Source organism: Microcaecilia unicolor, chromosome 3, assembly GCF_901765095.1.
Source record: "Microcaecilia unicolor chromosome 3, aMicUni1.1, whole genome shotgun sequence".
Lineage (NCBI taxonomy): Eukaryota > Metazoa > Chordata > Amphibia > Gymnophiona > Siphonopidae > Microcaecilia > Microcaecilia unicolor.
Window position 1 is genome coordinate 196,424,696 of NC_044033.1, and position 21,753 is coordinate 196,446,448.

Consider the following 21,753-nt stretch of genomic DNA (forward strand, 5'->3'; position numbering starts at 1 on the left):
GTTATTGCAATGTTACTGGTAACAGCTAGTCTTTTCTTCCCCTTAGAGACTGCCCTGTATTGCACAGCACCCTCTGCACCAGCGGTGGCTGCTTTTATGCCTAAGGGACTCCAAGAGGCTGTCCAGATAAAAGGTGCAGCACAAACATTAGGACAAATGCATCCCACAACCCCCCTCAGTCCCTCTGCCAGGGTTCCTCTGCAATGCAGCCCTTCCACTGGCACACACACTGGCTCTGGCAAAATCACCTCACCCACACAAGGGGCTTTCCTGCCAAGCACTGCACACCAGGCACAAGACACTCACTTCCCTGCCCTAAGAGGGAACCTGCAGGCTCAAGGTTGGAAAGGTGCAAACCAGAGGCCTATGCTCCCTCTTTCAACATGGGGCGAGGGGGGAGGGTTGGCCTCCCCGCAAAAAACCACCCAATCTGTCTTTCACCCTTCCCCCTACCACTGGTTATTGATCAATTTGCAGTTCTAATGTTCAGAAGTAAACAGCAAGAACCGCACGTCCATAGCTTCTGGCCTAGCTCAGCCTGTCCCTGCTAACCTGGGGCCAATTGATGGATATCATCTCCCCCCACCCCATAGTGCTGGAAGGTTTAGACCTTAAGTCCCAGGCAAGGAGAGGAAGGGACACATCAGGAACCCCCTGGATCTGTCCTCTCTCTCATTTACAGGAATTTGTTATACCGTCATTCACACAGAAACATACTAGAAGAAGTTTACAACAGGATACAGGGGAAGAAAGGAGAGGAATGAGGAAATGAGAATAAAATGGGAGCAGGGACTTAGAGAAATGAGGAAGACAAAGAAGGGGAATAAAGAAACCATTGAAGGGAATTAAAAGAGAATCAGGTTGAACTGTTTTTTTTTTTTTTCAATATTGTCATTCTTGACTCAAGTTGTCTGCTTCCAGCATTTGTCTGTCTTGTCGGGGAGAAATAAAGGGAAGTTGAAGGCAAGATCATCTTTCACAAAGAAATCGGTTCTTTATTGAAAATATGTCCTCTATCTGAGCACTGTCACAGACAATCTGATCTAGTACAACTCCATTTTTGGTATGTAATAGTCTTTAACATATTTGCAGCACTTATATTTAATATAATTTTAATTTGCCAGAAGCTCTTACAAATTCACCGTATATATCACACTTGTTTATTTACAGTTAATATATTTTTTATTTTGTTATAAGACCCTTTTACGATTTTTTCACAGAACTGATATATGTTTCATTGCCACCATTTTGTATTTCATATTCCAAAATTTTACTTGTTATTAGTGCTCATAATCTTGCCTGGACTCCAAACATTGTATGTGTTTTTTTTTAATTAATGTATTTTACATGCTTTGTATATTAATTTTAGTATTTGGTAACTGTATTTACTTTATATACCCGAGGCAGGTAGTGTTTTCAATAAGGAACTGTTTTTTTGGACTTTTCGTCTGGGATCGACCATGTGGATCTTAAAAGCCTCTCTAGTGTCTGTTATGACCACCTTTCATGCAAGTGTGACAAGCTCTGCTTCTCTCACGCCCCAATTCCCATTCCTCATCCTTAGCTCATTTTACACAGACCTGATGAAAGGAAAGAGCTTGTTACAAGTTTATGACATTACTCACATTTTCTTCTACATTCTAGCAGATGGAAACCCATTTACAGTGGGATGTCCAGGACCAGGAGCACAGGGTCTGCCTCGTGGTAAAACAGAAGAGGACATGGGCCAAGTGCAAAATGGCACTGTCTTCCCAGGGCCTCCAGCAGAAGGTACAGAGCCACTAATGTGATTGAGGAACTTTCCTCACTAAGGCACACCCCCTTCTCCTTAGCCACTGTGAGCCTGGCTGCTCCACATAAGCGAGGGCTCTCTCCTGCCCTGACCCCCCTCCCCGCTCTTCAGCCAGCACGCAAAGGCTCTGTTCTCTAACATAAGACAGTGGCTGCACAAGGTGTTTTCAAAACGTGTTTATTTCTTGGCCTCCTCTCAGTCGCTGACAGGGTCAGTACGAGGCGCATGGAAGCATATCACACAAGTGATGAAACCTAACCCTCACATCACTGCTTATCAAAAATACATTTTGAACAAGAAGGGACAATATTTCGACTATAACATGCTGGCATCAATGCATTTTCTGTGATAAAAATTCCCAGCTTTTGCCCTTCTCTCTCTCAGAGAAGGACTCCCTCAGTTTGAAAATGTAAAAAAAAAAAAAACAGTCTTAATGTCCCCGCAAGAATCTGTTGTTAGGGGAGGGACACACACAGCGCCATCAGCATGACCTGAGAAGTTTCTCTTCGTACTGAGCCAAAGCAACAAACTCCACACACAGAAGAATGAAGCACAGGGTGATTTCTTGATAGGATTTGCAGCCAGTTCCACCTCAGGCCAAGTGTTTAAATGCTGAGATTGAGTCTCGCTTGCACAGCGATGCCTCCAACTTATACTGCTGAGCTGCACAAGCTGGCCATCACAGCTCCAGTCCCCTCACTGCTACTTTCTCGCTGAGGTACCGAAGTCTAAGGATGAAACTACAGTTCTTTCTATGATACAAATTGAGAAGGCTGGATGGTCTTTGCTGGACACCACGTAGGAGCTAAAGATCTGTAACACTTCAGGCTGGTGCAGTGCTCCCAGATGTAAACAGCTGGAGAAGGCAGAGGGTTAGATCAGAGAAGGGAAAGTGCTGGTTGATAAAGGGTTAGTAACCTCTGAGTCATGTTTACAGGGCATGGAGGTGCAGGGCAGCACAGCACAGATTGACCCCAGTGGCCAGAACAGAGACAAGGTTACAGAGAGATGAGAGGCCGTGATAACGGAAGAACTTCTGTCGTAGGCCTCTGTACTTGGGGTCCTGCTCCCGCAGCTTCTGGTAGGCTTCCCGCTGGGCCTGCAACCCCACCTCCAACCCCAGCCCATGCTCCTTCTCAATTTCCTGCATCTTCAGCATCGCTTTAGTGGTGGTGGGTGAGAACCAGCGGGCATTGACTGCTGCCAGGACCATGCAAATGAAAAACAGAGAAATCTGGGGAAGAGAGAAAAAAAACACAAGCAGATGAAGGGTATTACCCTGGAACCAGTAGGCACAGCAGATTCATGTTAACAGCAAGTTGCAGAGCTCACAGCACAGTACAGCACAGCGGTGGAAAGGGAGTGAGCAGTAAAGCTTCCAAAGGGCACGGAGGATCCTTAGCACTATGTATTTTCCTAGAGCAGGGGTGGGCAACCTCGGTCCTTGAGGGCCACAATCCAGTTGGGTTTTCAGGATTTCTCCAATGAATATGCATGAGATCTATTTACATACACTGCCTCCATTGTATGCAAGTAGATCTCATGTATATTGGGGAAAACCTGACCAAAGTTGCCCCCTCCCTAGTGTGGAACATACCTGCAGGGTCTCGCCACTGGACAGCAGTTCCCGCGGATGGTACATGGCATACAGCGCCAGGTTTAGAAAAGAGCAACCCAGTACAGCGTAGAAATAGAAGGGAAACAGCTTGCTCTGAACCAGGCCAAAGGTGTGACGACTCACTTCCCGAATCAGCACAAATCCTGCCAGAGAATCCACACGTACAGAGTCAGTGTATGACAAGCAGTGAGAAAACACAGATACACTGTTATATAGCATATGCACCGTGTGTGGGGGTCACCGTCCCTTTCTCTCCAAAAGCCATGATTCTGCTGCCTTTTCAGGACACTTCAGCACTTTGTGCGCTTAGCTTGGACTTTCATAAGCTTAGCTTAGTTAAAGAAAATTGTTTCCAACGCTGCCCCGTCTCTGTGTGCAGAAAAACGTAACCACTGAGAAATGGGGCGCTCTTGGGGGTTTTCTTTTCTCCATTATTTTAGACCCCTAACCTACAACTGTCTAAAAATGTCCAGATAAAATGCTAAAACAGTTTGCTGAACTCCATATCATTTGGTTTAGGGGCTAGAGCTATTCTGTCAAGAAGGTTCAACTTAACAGTATTAAATCGCAGTTCAACTAATCTTTCAGTGCGGGGAAACACATTGGCGATTTCATGACTCTTGTGAAGATCGTAATTTGGAGCATTTCTACATAGATATGTAACATAGTAAGTGACGGCAGATAAAGACCTGTATGGTCCATCCAGTCTGCACACCAAGAAAAACTCATTTTACATGGTATGTGATACTTTATACCCGAGTTTGATTTCTCCTTACCATTCTCAGGGTACAGACCGTAAAAGTCTGCCCAGCACTCTTGTACTAAAAGTTCTGAAGCAAACGTTGAAGCCCCTTAAAATTGACACTCAAGCCCATCCCTATCTATTCAGTCACGATCAGGGCGTAGACCGTAGAAGTCTTCCCAGCACCGGTTTCGCTTCCCAATTACCAGTGTCACCACCCAATCTCCGCTAAGATTCCGTGGATCCATTCCTTCTAAACAGGATTCCTTTGTCTACACATAATTTGCATCACTAACTGGATTTACACTTCATTGGATGTTTTGATCTTTTTAAGGTTTTGTTGTAACATATTATTAAAACTCTATAAAATTTACTGCAAACAAAAAGAGGGAAGGTGCCATTTCGCTCAGTCTCGCTATGGGGGGGGGGGGGGGGGGTTAATTTACATTTCAGTTGAGCACCTGGAAGGGAGGCGGTAGCAGCCCTACTCTATTAAAGGAACATAAGCAGGAATTAAAGTGCCTACCATTTAGATCCTCACACTTTTGCCAGCCAAGGACCTGGTCCAAGCACAGCACCTAATTGACAATATTCTATAAGTTCTACATGTGAAGTGGGAGCCCTGCCTGGGGCCTGCTCATGCTCAACTGCACTTGCAAAAATGTGCCACCGGCCCACTGGTCAAGTAGTATATACAGAATAGCACTGAGGTGCCAAGCTAACTCACATTTACAGAATTACTCCTCAATCCTAAATAATCTCTGGTTCCTATTGCTATGAAACCAAGACTTGCTGGATTCTTATCGTTAACTTGTTAGTCTCACTCACACACACAAGGAGTGACTCAGGCTGCACATACTGCAGAAGGACATGTTTATCCACTCCTACCCTAGCTGAGATAATATTTAACCATCTCTCTGACCTCATGTGCAACTTTCTCTGAATCAGTCACCTTACACTCTAAGTCTTACCTATCTATGTTACATCTTTGCTTTACCCTTCACTATCAATTAAACTATTCTATGATGTATTGTGTTGACATTGTAAGTACCATGCCATACTTTGTATTGTTTTTGAATATTTTTAAAGCTGTAATTGCCTATTGCTCATCTTTGATCTACATAAGTACATAAGTAGTGCCATACTGGGAAAGACCAAAGGTCCATCTAGCCCAGCATCCTGTCACCGACAGTGGCCAATCCAGGTCAAGGGCACCTGGCACGCTCCCCAAACGTAAAAACATTCCAGACAAGTTATACCTAAAAATGCGGAATTTTTCCAAGTCCATTTAATAGCGGTCTATGGACTTGTCCTTTAGGAATCTATCTAACCCCTTTTTAAACTCCGTCAAGCTAACCGCCCGTACCACGTTCTCCGGCAACGAATTCCAGAGTCTAATTACACGTTGGGTGAAGAAAAATTTTCTCCGATTCGTTTTAAATTTACCACACTGTAGCTTCAACTCATGCCCTCTAGTCCTAGTATTTTTGGATAGCGTGAACAGTCGCTTCACATCCACCCGATCCATTCCACTCATTATTTTATACACTTCTATCATATCTCCCCTCAGCCGTCTCTTCTCCAAGCTGAAAAGCCCTAGCCTTCTCAGCCTCTCTTCGTAGGAAAGTCGTCCCATCCCCACTATCATTTTCGTCGCCCTTCGCTGTACCTTTTCCAATTCTACTATATCTTTTTTGAGATACGGAGACCAGTACTGAACACAATACTCCAGGTGCGGTCGCACCATGGAGCGATACAACGGCATTATAACATCCGCACACCTGGACTCCATACCCTTCCTAATAACACCCAACATTCTATTCGCTTTCCTAGCCGCAGCAGCACACTGAGCAGAAGGTTTCAGCGTATCATCGACGACGACACCCAGATCCCTTTCTTGATCCGTAACTCCTAACGCGGAACCTTGCAAGACGTAGCTATAATTCGGGTTCCTCTTACCCACATGCATCACTTTGCACTTGTCAACATTGAACTTCATCTGCCACTTGCACGCCCATTCTCCCAGTCTCGCAAGGTCCTCCTGTAATCGTTCACATTCCTCCTGCGACTTGACGACCCTGAATAATTTTGTGTCATCGGCGAATTTAATTACCTCACTAGTTATTCCCATCTCTAGGTCATTTATAAATACATTAAAAAGCAACGGACCCAGCACAGACCCCTGCGGGACCCCACTAACTACCCTCCTCCACTGAGAATACTGGCAATCCTACTCTCTGCTTCCTATCTTTCAACCAGTTCTTAATCCATAATAATACCCTACCTCCGATTCCATGACTCTGCAATTTCTTCAGGAGTCTTTCGTGCGGCACTTTGTCAAACGCCTTCTGAAAATCCAGATATACAATATCAACCGGCTCCCCATTGTCCACATGTTTGCTTACCCCCTCAAAAAAATGCATTAGATTGGTGAGGCAAGACTTCCCTTCACTAAATCCGTGCTGACTTTGTCTCATCAGTCCATGTTTTTGTATATGCTCTGCAATTTTATTCTTAATAATAGCCTCCACCATCTTGCCCGGCACCGACGTCAGACTCACCGGTCTATAATTTCCCGGATCTCCTCTGGAACCCTTCTTAAAAATCGGAGTAACATTGGCTACCCTCCAGTCTTCCGGTACTACACTCGATTTTAGGGACAGATTGCATATTTCTAACAGTAGCTCCGCAAGTTCATTTTTTAGTTCTATTAATACTCTGGGATGAATACCATCAGGTCCCGGTGATTTACTACTCTTCAGCTTGCTGAACTGACCCATTACATCCTCCAAGGTTACAGAGAATTTGTTTAGTTTCTCCGACTCCCCCGCTTCAAATATTCTTTCCGGCACCGGTGTCCCCCCCAAATCCTCCTCGGTGAAGACCGAAGCAAAGAATTCATTTAATTTCTCCGCTACGGCTTTGTCCTCCTTGATCGCCCCTTTAACACCATTTTCGTCCAGCGGCCCAACCGACTCTTTGGCCGGTTTCCTGCTTTTAATGTATCTAAAAAAATTTTTACTATGTATTTTTGCTTCCAACGCTAATTTCTTCTCAAAGTCCTTTTTTGCCCTCCTTATCTCCGCCTTGAGTGAATTCCTTTAAAAAAGTGGTAAATAAATCCTAATAAATAAATACTATTGATGTTTCTAGAAGCATGAAAGAGCCAAATGTGCTGCGGAGCTCAGTGGAACAACCTCCGACTAGACATGTGCGTATTAATCAAACATATAAATGACAAGTGACCGACTCACCAGCAAATGCGCAGTAGAGACTTCCCTCTCTGTCCCGCCCTCGCGTCAAGACGTGATGACATCAGAGGGCAGAACAGAGAGGGAAATGGACGCTGCCGCTGGAGCCTGGAGATGAAGCAACATCGCCGGCGCACCAACCTCCACCCCCCCATCCCCGACGTCGTCGCCGCCACTCCCGCCCCCCTGCACTGACATGACAGCGCCTCTCACCTCCGCGTGGAAGCGCTGCAGGCAGCAGCAGAGCGATCTGCTGTTGCCTGCAGCGCTTTCACACAGAGGTGAGAAGCGCTCTCATGTCAGTGCAGGGAGCCCGGTACGGAGGGGGGAGGGAGCGGCGGCGAGGAGGGTTGCTGGACATGGGGAGAGAGCAGGGCAGAGAGGAGGGTTGCTGGACAAAGGGGAGGGCATGGGAGAGAGCGGGGGGGGGGAGGCCAAGGGAAAGAGCAGGGTTGCTGGATATGGGGGGAGGGCAGGGGAGAGAGGAGGGTTGGTGGGCGGGGTGAGGCCAGGGGAGACAGGAGGGCTGCTGGATATGGGGGGAGGGCAAGGAATAGAGCAGGGTTGCTGGACATGGATCGATGGAGGGGAGGGGAGGGCAGGGGAGAGAGAAGGGTTGCTGGACATGGGTGGAGGGCATGGGAGAGAGGAGGGTTGCTGGATACTGGGGGAGGGCATGGGAGAGAGCAGGGTTGGTGGATGGTGGGGGGGAGGCCAAGGGAAAGAGGAGGGTTGCTGGATATGGGGGGAGGGCAGTGGAGAGAGAAGGGTTGCTGGACATGTATCGGGTGGGGGGAGGGCAGGGGAGAGAGGAGGTTTGCTGGACATGGATGGATGGAGGTGAGAATTATTACATTTTGCAAAACACAAATCTCGCCCGTTTTAACGGGCTTAACGGCTAGTACATACATAAAACACAGATGTGCTTCTCTTTCTTGCGCACAGTGTACTTAATCTTGCAGCCTTCTGCAAGGTGCAACTCCTGATAAAGGGGGATGTGGCAGGGGGAGCTACATCAGCAATTTTTTTTAAACTGGTGGTTTAGATGCAAAAGTCAACTAATGTTATATATATTCTATTTCCCAATCTCCTTATCTTTTCCTATCCATCCTTTGCCCTTTATCTTTTCCTCTCCATCCTCCCTCTCTTCACCCCTCCCAATCCCTTTTCCTTTTGCTTATCCTACCTTTGTTTGCCCTGACATGCTCAATTCACTTATTCCTCAAAACCCCACTCTCACTACGTTTACTACAGCTTATAATATTCTCTTTAAAGACTTTGTGATTGTAAATGTAATTATTTACTATGTAAGCCACATTGAGCCTGCAGTGTGTGGGCAAGCGCGGGTACAAATGTAATAAATAAATGTTAACGCAATACCTTTAAGGAAAAAATTGCCAATGCAGGCCACCAGTCCACCCTAAAAAATTATTAACCTAACCTAGGCCAGCCCCAGTGCCTCCTCCCACCCATAGCCATTATCACTACATGCCTGCAATAGCTCTGCTTGGAGATTATGACACAGGGCCCTGGTGCTGCTACAAACTTTGTTCATAAACCACCAGGGGTTACAGTGCCATGAGTCTCTATTTACAGTTATCCCCCTCCCATAGTCCAGCCCTTTCAGTGACCGCATTTGGCCAGAGAACACATATCAGTTAACCCTTGCAAGAAAAACACCACTTCCTCCTGAAGAATCAGGAACCACTTACCTGCTATGAATGTCACCCACACCTGCATGCCCCAGGCAGTGGAGAGGCAGAGTAGGTGAACAACTTTCACCAGACTGGTGGGATCCCCTTCCATAGGCATCCTGCAGCTGCTTCGGCCATGGTTAAAAGGAGGACAGACAGATTAGAATAGCCACTTGCCTTCTCTGCTCTGCTGACCTTCACTACAAGGGCAGAATCTCAGAAGAGAGGACAGAAAGGCTTCCAGGCTGGGGGCTACAGAGGAATCTGCTTTTTGTTTTATGTTAAGCTACAAAGCCAAGGGAGGGAGTTAAGGAAAAACTGAAAAGAAATTGGATCCTAATGCCCAGGAAACAGCACTCACATTAAAGGCAGACCAAAAAAAAAAAAAGAAAACTCAAATGGAACAAGCGAAGACCCAACAACTTAGGTTTCTCTTCCCTAGTCCTGAAACCCATGGAGCTCTGCCCCGCTACACTTCAATTTTCTTTAAGTCTCAGACACACAGAATTAAGAATCAGGGTACACGGTAATACTGTTTAAATATTTAGTCAAGGAGAGAGGAATCATCAGAAGCAGGAAATGTTTTGGTGCAAGCCAACTGTTAATTGTCCAAGGCACCCTAGTCCCAGTGGAGTAGTCAGTATAGAAGTGGGAAAGAATTCATATGGCCAAAATATAAGCTGGGGAGGTTCTGAAAGCATCACTGGAGGCCAAGCACTCAAGGCAGCCTCGTTCTGTACTTGTGTGCTACACAAAACAGGACTTGGCTACACATATCCTGCTTGACCTTTAAAGCCCACACTCAGGGGCTCAGGCTGGACCTAGATAGAAGAGGCATGCATGTTTGAGCCATTAGTGGTGTCTTGTGGCCATGAGAAGCTCACAGCACTGTCCAGGTATTGGTCTGGATCTGAACATCAGGCAGTGGTGACTTTGTGTGGCATCTCTGATCAGATCTGAAGACACACTGGTTAAGAAACACTGACAGAACAGCAATGGGGAGAGAGTACAAGAAGGGATGCTGAGCAGGAGTGAGATGCTTTGGGTCTCCTACTGGAATAGCAGGAGGTGCTGCAGGGAAGGAGTGAGGTGCATTGGCAGAGCTATGTGTGAGGGTCTCAGTACTGGAATAGCAGGAGGTGCTGCTGGACAAGCGTGACGTGCATTGGCAGTGTTGTATGTGAGAGTCTCCGAACTGCAATAGCAGGAGATTCTGCAGGACAGGAATGAGGTGCATTGGCAGAGCAGTGTGCAAGGGTCTCAGTACTGGAATAGCAGGAGGTGCTGCAGGACAGGAATGAGGTGCATTGGCAGAGCTGTGTGTGAGGATCTCATAACTGGAATAGCAGGAGGTACTGCAGAGCAGGAGTGAGGTGCATTGGCAGAGCTGTGTGTGAAGGTCTCAGTACTGGAATAGCTGGAGATTCTGCAGGACAGGAATGAGGTGCATTGGCAGAGCAGTGTGCTAGGGTCTCAGTACTGGAATAGCAGGAGGTGCTGCAGAACAGGAGTGAGGTGCATTGGTAGAGCTGTGTGTGAGGGTCTCAGTACTGGAATAGCAGGAGGTGCTGCTGGACAAGTGTGACGTGCATTGGCAGTGCTGTATGTGAGAGTCTCCGAACTGCAATAGCAGGAGATTCTGCAGGACAGGAATGAGGTGCATTGGCAGAGCTATGTGTGAGGGTCTCAGTACTGGAATAGCAGGAGGTGCTGCTGGACAAGCGTGACGTGCATTGGCAGTGCTGTATGTGAGAGTCTCCGAACTGCAATAGCAGGAGATTCTGCAGGACAGGAAAGAGGTGCATTGGCAGAGCAGTGTGCAAGGGTCTCAGTACTGGAATAGCAGGAGGTACTGCAGAGCAGGAGTGAGGTGCATTGGCAGAGCTGTGTGTGAAGGTCTCAGTACTGGAATAGCTGGAGATTCTGCAGGACAGGAATGAGGTGCATTGGCAGAGCAGTGTGCTAGGGTCTCAGTACTGGAATAGCAGGAAGTGCTGCAGGACAGCAGTGAGATGCATGTATGTATGTGGGGAGGATCGCAGCACTGGCAGCGGCGAGATGCATTAGTAAAGCCCCCGCATGAGCCTCGCGCTCCGGTTCCCGCCCCTCCTCGGCTACCTTCTCTCTGCAGCTCCGATGCTCAACCTCTCCTGCACTCTGCTGCCGCCTGCAGCCCACTTCCGCTTCTCTTCAGTCTTACAGCCTCGTGAAGCCACGTCTATGCCCCGTCTCCGTCTGAAACCAATCAGGAGAGATCAACTGGGCGGAGCATGTGCGTCAAGCTCGCCGTTGTACCAAGGATCCTTGCAAGGACCCTCATTGGTTGTGCGCAAGGAGGTTGGTTGTTGTACGTACTCCGTCATCGCTGTGACGCGCTCCATCTCTCCTGCTCCCGCCTCTATCTAGGGAATGAGGCTGAGGCCAAACTTGAGAGGAGTGAGCTGGGTGTCTGTGTTCGCTCCGTGATTTCAGTTTATGCTTGCTTATTATTACTCTTTAATAAATGGTTTATTTCTTTTACTTTATCCACTTAATGCATTTCTTTGCAGTGGCCAGTCAGGTTTTCAGGATGCCCCAATGAATGAGGGTAGTGCATGCATGCAAATGTATATCAATAGTTGTTGGGCTTATTATTAAATACAGTGGGGGTATTAATATGTAATCACTTCAACAAACCTAGTGCTTCTCAAACTTTGTTCATTAGGCATGTACTTTATTTATTAGGATTTATTTACTGCCTTTTTTAAAAGAATGCACTCAAGGTGGTGTACAGTAAGAATAAATCAAACATAAGCAATAGACAATTACAGTAGTAAAAATATTCAAATAACAATACAAAGCGGTGCACATGAGGTTAAAGATGGTTAAATATGATCTCAGCTAGAGTAGGAATGGATAAACATGCCCTGCTACAGTATGTACAGCCTGTGACTTGAGAATTAATTTTTTTTCCAACAAATTGTAAGTCACTAATAATTCAGATACATAATGAAGTATTACAGTAACACTGGTGAAATGAAAAATAATAGAACAGTAACAAGTAACAACTGAAATAGCATACATGGGCAACATCAGAAAAAATAGATATTATTGTTTAGAAGGATAAGCATCAAATGATTTCTATTTTGCAGATTTGCCTCTCTTTTGTATAATTTGGGAATCTAAGATATGTTCATATTTCTTAAAAAGTAATAACCAGTTCCACCACATGTGATAGGTCAAGTACTAATAATTCCTAGACCTTTATCTTGGGTGCTGACTCCTAAGGTGGACCCTAGCATCAGATAACTATGATTTGGATTATTCTTCCAAATGTGCATCACTTTGCATTTGTCCACATTAAATTTCATCTGCCATTTGGATGCCCAGTCTTCCAGTTTCCTAAGGTTTTCTTGCAAATTTTCACAGTCCGCATGTGTTTTAACAACTTTGAATAGTTTTGTGTCATCTGCAAATTAATCACCTCACTTGTCCTTCCAATTTCCAGATCATGTCTGTGTTGTCTGCAAATGTAATCATCTCACTTGTCCTACTGATTTCCAGATCATTTCTAAATATGCTAAATAGCACTGGTCCCAGTACTGATCCCTGTGGCTCTCTACTATTCACCTTCCTCCTTTGAGAAAAATGGCCATTTAACCCTACCCTCTGTTTTCTGTCCAATAACCAATTCCTAATCCACATACTGCTAACTTCTCATATCAAGGTACCAAAACTTGGAATTCTTTACTTAAAAGAATTAAATGTACAGATGATTACTTGTCATTTTGAAGTTTACTGAAAGCCTATTTTTTCAGTTTAACTTTCCACAAAACAAAGAATCAATATGAATAGAAGCAACTTCTGTTACAAAATTCTATTACATTCTATCCTCTACTAATACTGACTTGCCCCTGGATATTCGAATCCTAATTTAATCATTCTCAGTTATAATCTGTTTGCCTAATTTAATCATAAAGCATAACCTTCTGTCCAATCAGTCGCCTACCTGTATTCATTCCCCCCCAAAGAATTGTTGCATCGCAGGTTAATTATTACCGACATTGTATCTATTCATTTTAAGTCATTCCAATGGCAATATATGAAGTATTATAGAAACTGTTATGGATCTAAACATGTACCGTTTCACTAATGTTTGTTATGTAAGCTACATTGAACCTGAGTCTTCCTCAGGCTAATATGGGATAAAAATATAAGTAATTCTCCAAGGACAAGCAGGCTGGATTATACTCACAACTGGGTCGTTGTCTGCGACGGCCCAGGAGACCGGGAAAAAGTTTGCACAGCAAAAACAAAGAGCTTTCCAGAATGATCCATCGCGCGGGCCGAATACTCTGCGCATGCGCGAACGGCTTCCCGCCCGTGATGCGAGCGTGCCCTCCTCAGTTTTCTTTGATCCGCATCTAGAGTGACATGATTTTTTTCTCGCTCTTTTTTCGGCTCAGGAGACCTTTTTTCAGCTTTTACCGCTTCCCTTTTTTCACTTTTATCCCTTCACCGTTGTAGTTTTTTCAAGAAATATTTTTTAAAAAGTAGTTTTTTCCTTATTTTATTAGTTTTTCTTCACTTGTTTAAGTTTCCTTTCTTTTTCGTTGCGGCTGCTCTGCCGGGTCATTTTTCCCCTTTTTGTGTCTTTTTATTTGTCACGATTGAGTCTTTTAATTTCGCAGCCGCTGTTTTTCTGTCCATGTCATAGGGACTCCCAGCGACTTCAAGCGTTGTACTTGCTGCAACCGGACCATCTTGGGTACTGACCCTCACGTGTGGTGTCTCCAGTGCCTTGGACCCGAGCATTTACCAGCTGCATGTAAGCTGTGCTCTTTAATGAAGAAACGGACCAAAGTGTCTCGGGAGGCTCAATGTGATAAGCTCTTTGTGGATCGGTCTGGTCCGACGTCGGCATCGACATTGGTACCGAGGACGGTGGCATCCACGTCGGCGTCGAGGGAAGCATCGACATCAGAGCGCAGGTAATGGCTGCCAAACGACCGCATCGCACTGGGAGCAGTGAGGCATCAAGTGGGTCTCCACCTATCTCGAGGCCTACTGCTATGCAGGCCCCCCGGGACTGATCTTTGTCGGACCCGGCCCCGAGGAGGTGTGAGGATTCCACGTCCTCCTCTTCGTACCGAGGAGTCTCGATGACGGGCATCGAGTGAAAGCTAAGAAGCACCGTCATCGTTCTCCTTCCATGCATGGTACCGAAAGCTCCGGGGAGCCGAGAGAGTTGGCACCTGAGAAGCGTCGGCGCTGGGAGGACCACTCACCCTCCATACAGGAAGTGCTGATGCGTTGGTGATCTGGCAGCCTGGTACTGGCTCTCGAGCCCTCTCAGATTCTACCACCGACTCCTGCACCGGCCCCCCCAGCCTTTTCCGATGGAAGCTCTCGACGAGCGCATCAGGGCCCTTCTTCCAGAGCTTCTGGAAGGGTTGCTGCGCCAGTCTGCTTCGGTGTCGGGGGTCCTTGCGGCTTTTGTACTGACTGCGGAAGCGGCCTCTGGGCCATCGCCTGTGGTGAGGTCCCCGTCCTCGGTACCGCTTACGGTATCGGCGTCGGCCGCCACCCGGGTCAATTCCCCCTCGACGTCGGTGGAGGAAGCTTTGCTGGAGTCCAGGCAGGAGTCAACTAATCGACACCCCCCCCCCCCCCACGAGGCCGTCGTTCCTCGACGTCAAGACAGGCTCGGGTTCGGGCTGCTCTTAGAGAGCTTTTGTCCAATACCGATGAAGAGCGCTCATGGGAAGAGGAGGAAGACCCCAGATACTTTTCGGAGGAAGAGTCATGTGGGGTTCCCTCTGATCCTACTCCACCAATTGAAAGAATAATGTCTCCACCTGAGAGTCTTTCTTTCTCATCTTTTGTTCGGGAAATGTCTAAGGACATTCCATTCCCTATGGAGGTTGTGGATGAGCCCAAGGCCGAGATGCTCGAGGTCTTGGATTATCCTTCTTCGCCTACTGAGGTTGCAACGGCCCCCTTGCATAATACGCTCAGGGAGGTACTTATGCGAAATTGGTCGTTCCCTCTTTCTAATCCAGTGGTCCCCAAAAAATCCGAGTCCCAGTACAGAGTCCATAGAGAGCCTGTAATGGTGAAGGCCCAACTTCCTCACGATTCCATGGTGGTGGACTCTGCTCTCAGAAGAGCCAAGAGTACTAGAGACTATGCCTCGGTGCCCCTAGGCAGAGAGTCTAGGACCTTGGATTCTTTTGGGAGGGAAACGTATCAGGCCGCAATGCTCGCTGCTAAGATCCAAACATACCAGCTCTACACGAGCATCCACTTGCGGAACTTGGTGAGGCAACTGTCCAATTTGTTTGAAGCACTTCCTCCAGAGCTCGCCGAACCTTTTCACCAAGTGGTCAGGCAGCAGAAGGTGTGTCGCAAATTTCTGGCCAGGGGGACTTACGACACTTTTGATGTGGCATCCCTAGTAGCTGCTCAAGATATAGTGATGCGCAGACTCTCATGGCTGTGTGTCTCTGACCTGGATCATAAGACCCAGCAGCGAATGGCAGATGTTCCTTGCAGGGGGGATAATCTTGACGACACAAAAATAATGATAAAACTATGGATTTATTGAGGTAGTATGACTCGACACAGCTGTGTTTCGGCCCAACTGGCTTGCGTCAGGAGTCTGTTACACCATGTGCCTATTCTCTGGTTGTATCAATATTTCTGTGAAGAGTGTTCTGTTAAGCAATACCTTATTGTAAGCACTCTCTCTTAAAACAGCTGTGTGCACAATCTTGCAACAATCGCTATAAAAAACTATGGCTAGAAACTGTCTCACTGGAGTAGCTGCAGATGAGCTTCTCATTCACTCATTCAATTGTCTTGCTAACATTCTTTTCCCGTCCACATACCCGCCCTGGTGAGGACAAGTTGCACACCTTGGACTGTAAGAGAGCATTGGCCTTTTACGTGTAGCGGACAAAGCCCTATAGACAGTCCGCCCAGTGTTTCTTTTGATCCCAACAGGAGGGGAGTCGTCATCGGAAAACACACAATCTCCAATTGGCTAGCAGATTGCATTTCCTTCACTTATGTCCAAGCTGGGCTGACTCTAGAGGGCCATGTCACGGCCCATAATGTTAGAGCCATGGCTGCGTCAGTGGCTCACTTAAAGTCAGCTTCTATTGAAGAGATATGCAAGGCTGCAACGTGGTCATCAGTCCACACATTCACATCTCACTACTGCCTCCAGCAGGATACCTGACGCAACAGTCGGTTTGGGCAGTCGGTGCTGCAGAATCTGTTCGGGGTTTAGAATCCAACTCCACCCTCCTAGGCCCATTTCTTTTCTGTTCTAGGCTGCACTCTCATGTAGTTGTGTTTCTTTTCAGGTCAATCTTTGGTATGTCCTCGCCGTTGCGAGGCCCAATTGACCAATCTTCTTTGTTTTGAGTGAGCCTGGGGGCTAGGGATACCCCAGTTGTGAGTATCATCCAGCCTGCTTGTCCTCGGGGAAAATGAAGATACATACCTGTAGCAGGTATTCTCCGAGGACAGCAGGCTGATTATTCTCACAAACCCACCCTCCCCACCTTTGGAATTGTTTCAGTTCTCCTTTTGCTTTTTATTCAACTGAGGAGGGCACGCTCACGTCGCGGGTGGGAAGCCATTCACGTATATGCAGAGTATTCAGCCCGCGCAACAGAGTGTTCTGGAAAGCTCTTTGTTTTTGCTGTGCAGATTTTTTTCCCGGTCTCCTGGGCCATTGCGGATGACGACCCAGTTGTGAGAATAATCAGCCTGCTGTCCTCAGAGAATACCTGTTACAGGTGTGTATCTTCATTATAAAGAAAGAAAGAATGCCTCCTATCACATGACTTTTTAATTTTCTCAGGAGTCTCTCATGAGGAACTTTGTCAAAAGTTTTCTGAAAATCCAGAAGTAGGAAGAGCCATGGGGAGGGGTGATGGAAGGAAGGGCTCCTGTTATTTGTCAAAGCTTTTGTTGGCAAACAAAACCTTGCCTGTTTTCCTCTATGATTTTTAACAGTAGCCCATCCCTATTGAATATTGGTCCATACAAGAGAGATATGATAGATACCAGCACTGCCATCAACTACCTGTAACTTGGTACCTTATTGCAAAGGTACAGGAGCAGTAGTGGGGGCCACGTGCAGACTTTCTCACCCGATTAGTGTCACTGAGACAGTCGAGTTGGAGAAGGGCAAATTCCTGGGGATTTTCTGCTCTACTCACTTGTCACAGTTTTTCTCTCCCTGCCTGCTCCTTCTTTCACGTCTGGAGTACAACAGGCAGAAGGAAATTGATCTTTGGTAGAACAAGAGCCACAGGTTCGTAGATGGGGGGTGGAAGATGAGGGGTGAGATATAGAAGGAAGACTCCAGCTAAATATCAGGGAGTGAGCATGCAGGAGGGAGACTCCAGATGAATACAAGGAGAGAGAGTGTAGTGTAGAGGGACAGACTCCAAGTGATAACAGGGGGAGGGCAGACTCCAGCTGAAACAAGGGCTTAGAGGCTGAAAGTGTCAGAGGTGTCAGTGAGGAGTTTGTGAATTTCACGATCAGGGCAGGTTGGGACTGGTTTACTCCTTTCAGGTCTGGAAAGAGCAGGCACAAGATTTGCTTCATACCCTGATTCTGGGGCAGAAACCCCTCTTCCTGGGCTCTGCATGCTGCCTGACTTGGTCCAGGGTCCTCTAATGTTTCCCATCATAAGCTGCTTCTCACTGCCGGGGTCCCTAGAGGATGAAGAGGATGTGCTCAGCATTGCAATGAAGAGGGGGCGCTCCCCCCTCATCTGCCACTCCCCCTCCTTTCTTCACAAGCCACCTCCTCTCTCCCCTCGCATTTTCCCCTCTCTTCTCCTCTCCACCCTCCAGTCTGGAGCAGACGGTGGCCGGAGGGGGGAACTGGTGCTGATGCTGTGACTGAGCTGTGGCGATGGCTCCTGTCTGAGAGGTGAGGAGGGGCAGGCAGAGGGGACCGCAGTCTCCCGTCCACCCCGTCCCTTCACGCCCCTCCCCCCACTGGCTTCTCCCCATCTTTTCATTGCATTTTTGCATTTTCATACAGCAGATGATAAGAGATCAGGCAGGATTTTGTACCCTCTCAGCATGTTCTCTGTTTTTTTTTTATTGTTTGTTTGCATTTGTGGGTGAAGCAGTAATTGCATTTTATCTGATTTATCAATATTTGGTATTTTGTTTTTCATACATGTAGAAAAAGGGGTGGAGACTGGGTCTGGATGAAAAATAAAAGCCCCAGCATGCTTTTTGTTTGGGGGTGGGGTGGGGGTTTCCTATGTCCCTGTCTAACTTGGGTTCATAAGCTGGCTCCTGTGCTTTTTGGACTGTCCCATTCAGTCCTAGTTTATTCCACCTCTTTCCTTCCTCCTAGTGCATGCTGGGATTTGTATTTCTGATTTGACTAGACCTCCACAGCATGCAAATCTATGTCGTGAATATTCATTGTGGATATACTGATGGTCTGACTGGCTGGGGTGCCTCCAGGACCAGGTTTGGGATCCACTGGACTAGACTGTAACTCCATACAAGAGGTGGGGGTGGGACAAAGCCAGAAGTGGATCAGCCCATAGTGAAACTCAGTTCCATTGGGGATATTTGAGGGATCCTGCCCTTGAAATCAGCACTGCAAGTCCCATAATGGATGTGGTGGTCAGAAATCCAGGACTGTTCCATAATCTGCAGCCTGGAACTGGATAACTTGGCATCTCTGGGACAGAGAAATATCCAGTGTACCTGAATGTAACTCACCTTGAGCTACTACTGAAAAAGGTGTCAGTAAAATCTAAATAAATAAATGTATAGAGTTTTGCAAGGAGCGTGAATAACTCTGTCCACAGGGATGGCTCTAGTTTTTAACGCTTTCACTTTGGTTGCTTGCTTGGGGGTGGGGGTGGGGGGGGGGGGGGGGGAAGTCATTTTACAAATAACACAGCTTCCAAATTACCCAACTCCAAGAGGTAGATTTTAGTCTGGTCCTGGAGTTCTGATAATCCCATCCTGATGTATTATGGGGCAGCAGCACTGATTTTAAGTTCACATAATTATAATGTATTTTTTTTACAAAAAAAAATAGAAAAATACAATATAAACAAAACTTAATAGTATAAAACAAGAACTATCATTAACAATATAAACAATAACCAATACAATGAGATGATGGGAAATGTCATGTAAGTATTGCTATAGAGAACAAATCAATATACATAGAATCAAAAGCAAAAAAGAAAAGGTTTTTATGAATACAAATAGTACTTCTGTAGAAATGAAAATTGTAAAATGAAAATAAAACTGATAAAGAAATACCCTAATAGAGGTGTCCATGGAGTGTCAAGATGCACATTGGAAAGAGGCAACTGGTGACCAGATTTTTTCAATTGATTTATACCTATTGGCACATGCAGCGGCGTTGCATTCCTATTCATGAATCATAGCAATAGTATGGCACCAAAAGATGCAGTTTTCCAAGTTGAGAAGATCGTCTGTATTGTAATAGCTAAGATAATATCTCGGAATCAAGATTTCAATTTATCTAATGGCTTGGAGAGAACTAATGACCTAATAAAACTATAGGGAAAGTCAAATCTTTATTTTTAGGGAGAAAGATTTTAATTTCCACCATAGAGACGTCCAGAAAGACAAAATCAAGGGGCCATAATACATTAAAGGGGATTTAGATCCCCTTGTGATGAGGTGCAACGCCAACATTTGTCATCTTGTGATAGACCAGCCTTGAACATTTCCCCCCAGATTCTATATATGGCCACTAAAGCTACGCACGCAACTTAATTAACAAGCCAATCGGTGCTGATAATTGGCCACTAACAAGCAATTATGGGTACTAATTGGCAGTAATTAGAATTTATGTGCACAACTTTCTAAGCGTATTCTGTAAAACGACGCACATAAATTCTAATGCGTGGATCTTAAAATGGGGTGTGGCCATGGGCGAGGCATGGCCGTTTCTAGAAACTATGCGCACTGTTATAGAATACTCCCAATCTGCGCTTAAGTTAGACACAGGCATTGAAACTAGGTTTTAGTTGGCATAGAATGTCGCGCCTAAATGTAGTCACAGGTCCGGGCGCTATGCGAATTCTATAAACCACACCTAATGTTAGGCCCAGTTTATAGAACAGTGCTAAGAGCAATTTTTTCCATGACATATATAGGTGCTCTATGGATTAGAAAGTACAATGTTTAAGTGAGGCTGATGGAAAGAGGGGTCTGTTAACACAAACAAAAATAATGTTGCCATTCTGTGTCAGTATCTCAATCTTCTTTCTCATGTCACGGGATAATTCAACATAAGAACATAAGACTAACCATACTGGGTCAGACCAATGGTCCATCTAGTTCAGTATCCTGCTTTCAGCAGTGGCCAATCCAGGTCACAAGTACCTGGCAGAAACCCAATTAGTACCAACATTCCATGCAAAATCCCAAATAGTAGCAACATTTCACGCTACCAATCCCAGGGCAAGCAGTGGCTTCCCCCATGTCCGTCTCAATAACAGACTAAGGACTTTTTCTCCAGAAACTTGTCCAAACCTTTTTTAAACCCAGATATGCTAACCTCTATTACCACATCCTCTGGCAAAGAGTTCCAGAACTTAACTATTTGTTGAGAGAAAAAATATTTCCTCCTATTTGTTTTAAAAGTATTTCCATGTAGTTTCAAAATGTATCCCCTGGTCTGTGTACTTTTTGAAAGAGTGAAAAATCTGTCCTTGAGGGGAACTGGAAGCCAGCAGCACTAATTTCATTAAGTAGAATCAGGAACTACAAATCCCACAGTACTTTGGGATGTGAGTTCAAAACCAGGACTAGCCAAAATGTCTCCCTCCTGGAACTGGGTAATTTGTCAGCTCTGAAATAAATAAACACACAGGCCTGCACGGGCTCAGGGATCAGAACTACAGGTTCTGTCAAACCTGTTGCTGGGAGCCTAAAGTGTTCAGAGGGTCCTTAAGGAGGTTGGGTCCACGTTTAGACATGATTTAGAAGCAGGACCTTCAAGGAACCTGGACAAGGTCCATGTGGCCTTATGAAGTGGGCAAGTCGCTCTGCCTCCTGCTGCCTCAGCAGGTACTCACCTAGGCTTTAGCTCTTTATAGAAAGGACTTTCAATATCTGAATTAGTGAAAATGCTGAAAAGCACCTGGAGCAAGGTTTGAAAGAAGAGCTAAACATCCACATTCATTATTATGAAGAAACTGATTTTTTGAAATTTGCAACAGTATTACTCTGCTTTAACTAATTGTTCAGCTTACAGGGAACAAACAACCTCTAAATCCAACCCATTGCATATTAACGAGTTATAGAGCTGCCAATTTACCCAGTTCCAGGAGAGAGAGACGTTTTGGGCAGTCCGGCTTTTGGCATTCCCAACCCAAGGCAGCGTGATACTGGTAGTCCCTGGTTCTGTCCACTGAAATCAATGCTGCAGGTCCCATAAAGAGTCTGTTAGAAATCCAGGACTGGTCTCTCAATTTTGTCAAGGAGCCTTCTTAGGGTGCTGGGTCCCTGGGTAATCCCCCGCTTTCCCACCCATCCTCAAGCTCAGTCTTGGTTGTGGCTGCTAATGTTGTTCCTCTCTTGTTTCTGTCCTGCAGGTGCCAGGACCGTGTAACTCCGTAAACTGACCCATTTGAG

The 21,753-nt window shown here is 46.0% G+C and overlaps 1 protein-coding gene across 2 annotated transcripts; it reads right to left on the reverse strand.

Moving 5' to 3' along the window:
* Nucleotides 1-1,953: 1,953 nt before the first annotated feature.
* Nucleotides 1,954-11,322, reverse strand: TMEM205 (transmembrane protein 205). Of its 2 annotated transcripts, none has more exons than XM_030196958.1 (4): nucleotides 11,216-11,322; nucleotides 9,116-9,222; nucleotides 3,390-3,553; nucleotides 1,954-3,026 (listed from the first exon to the last, which is right to left on the reverse strand). In XM_030196958.1, exons 2-4 carry the CDS (start codon nucleotides 9,213-9,215, stop codon nucleotides 2,724-2,726), a joined length of 567 nt encoding a protein of 188 aa, XP_030052818.1. In that variant the 5' UTR covers nucleotides 9,216-9,222; nucleotides 11,216-11,322; the 3' UTR covers nucleotides 1,954-2,723. The 2 variants fall into 2 exon arrangements, with proteins under 2 accessions (XP_030052818.1, XP_030052819.1); XM_030196959.1 differs by having other exon boundaries at nucleotides 9,116-9,225; nucleotides 11,216-11,317.
* Nucleotides 11,323-21,753: the final 10,431 nt, after the last annotated feature.

What these genes read in the sequence shown, in the direction of transcription:
- TMEM205 (XM_030196958.1), bottom strand. Translation starts at nt 9,215, where the DNA reads ATGCCTATGGAAGGGGATCCCACCAGTCTGGTGAAAGTTGTTCACCTA. An exon ending in GTGGGTGACATTCATAGCAG is followed by an intron (nt 3,554 to 9,115) that starts GTAAGTGGTTCC and finishes ATTCTCTGGCAG; the next exon opens with GATTTGTGCTGATTCGGGAA. An exon ending in CCAGTGGCGAGACCCTGCAG is followed by an intron (nt 3,027 to 3,389) that starts GTATGTTCCACA and finishes TCTCTTCCCCAG; the next exon opens with ATTTCTCTGTTTTTCATTTG.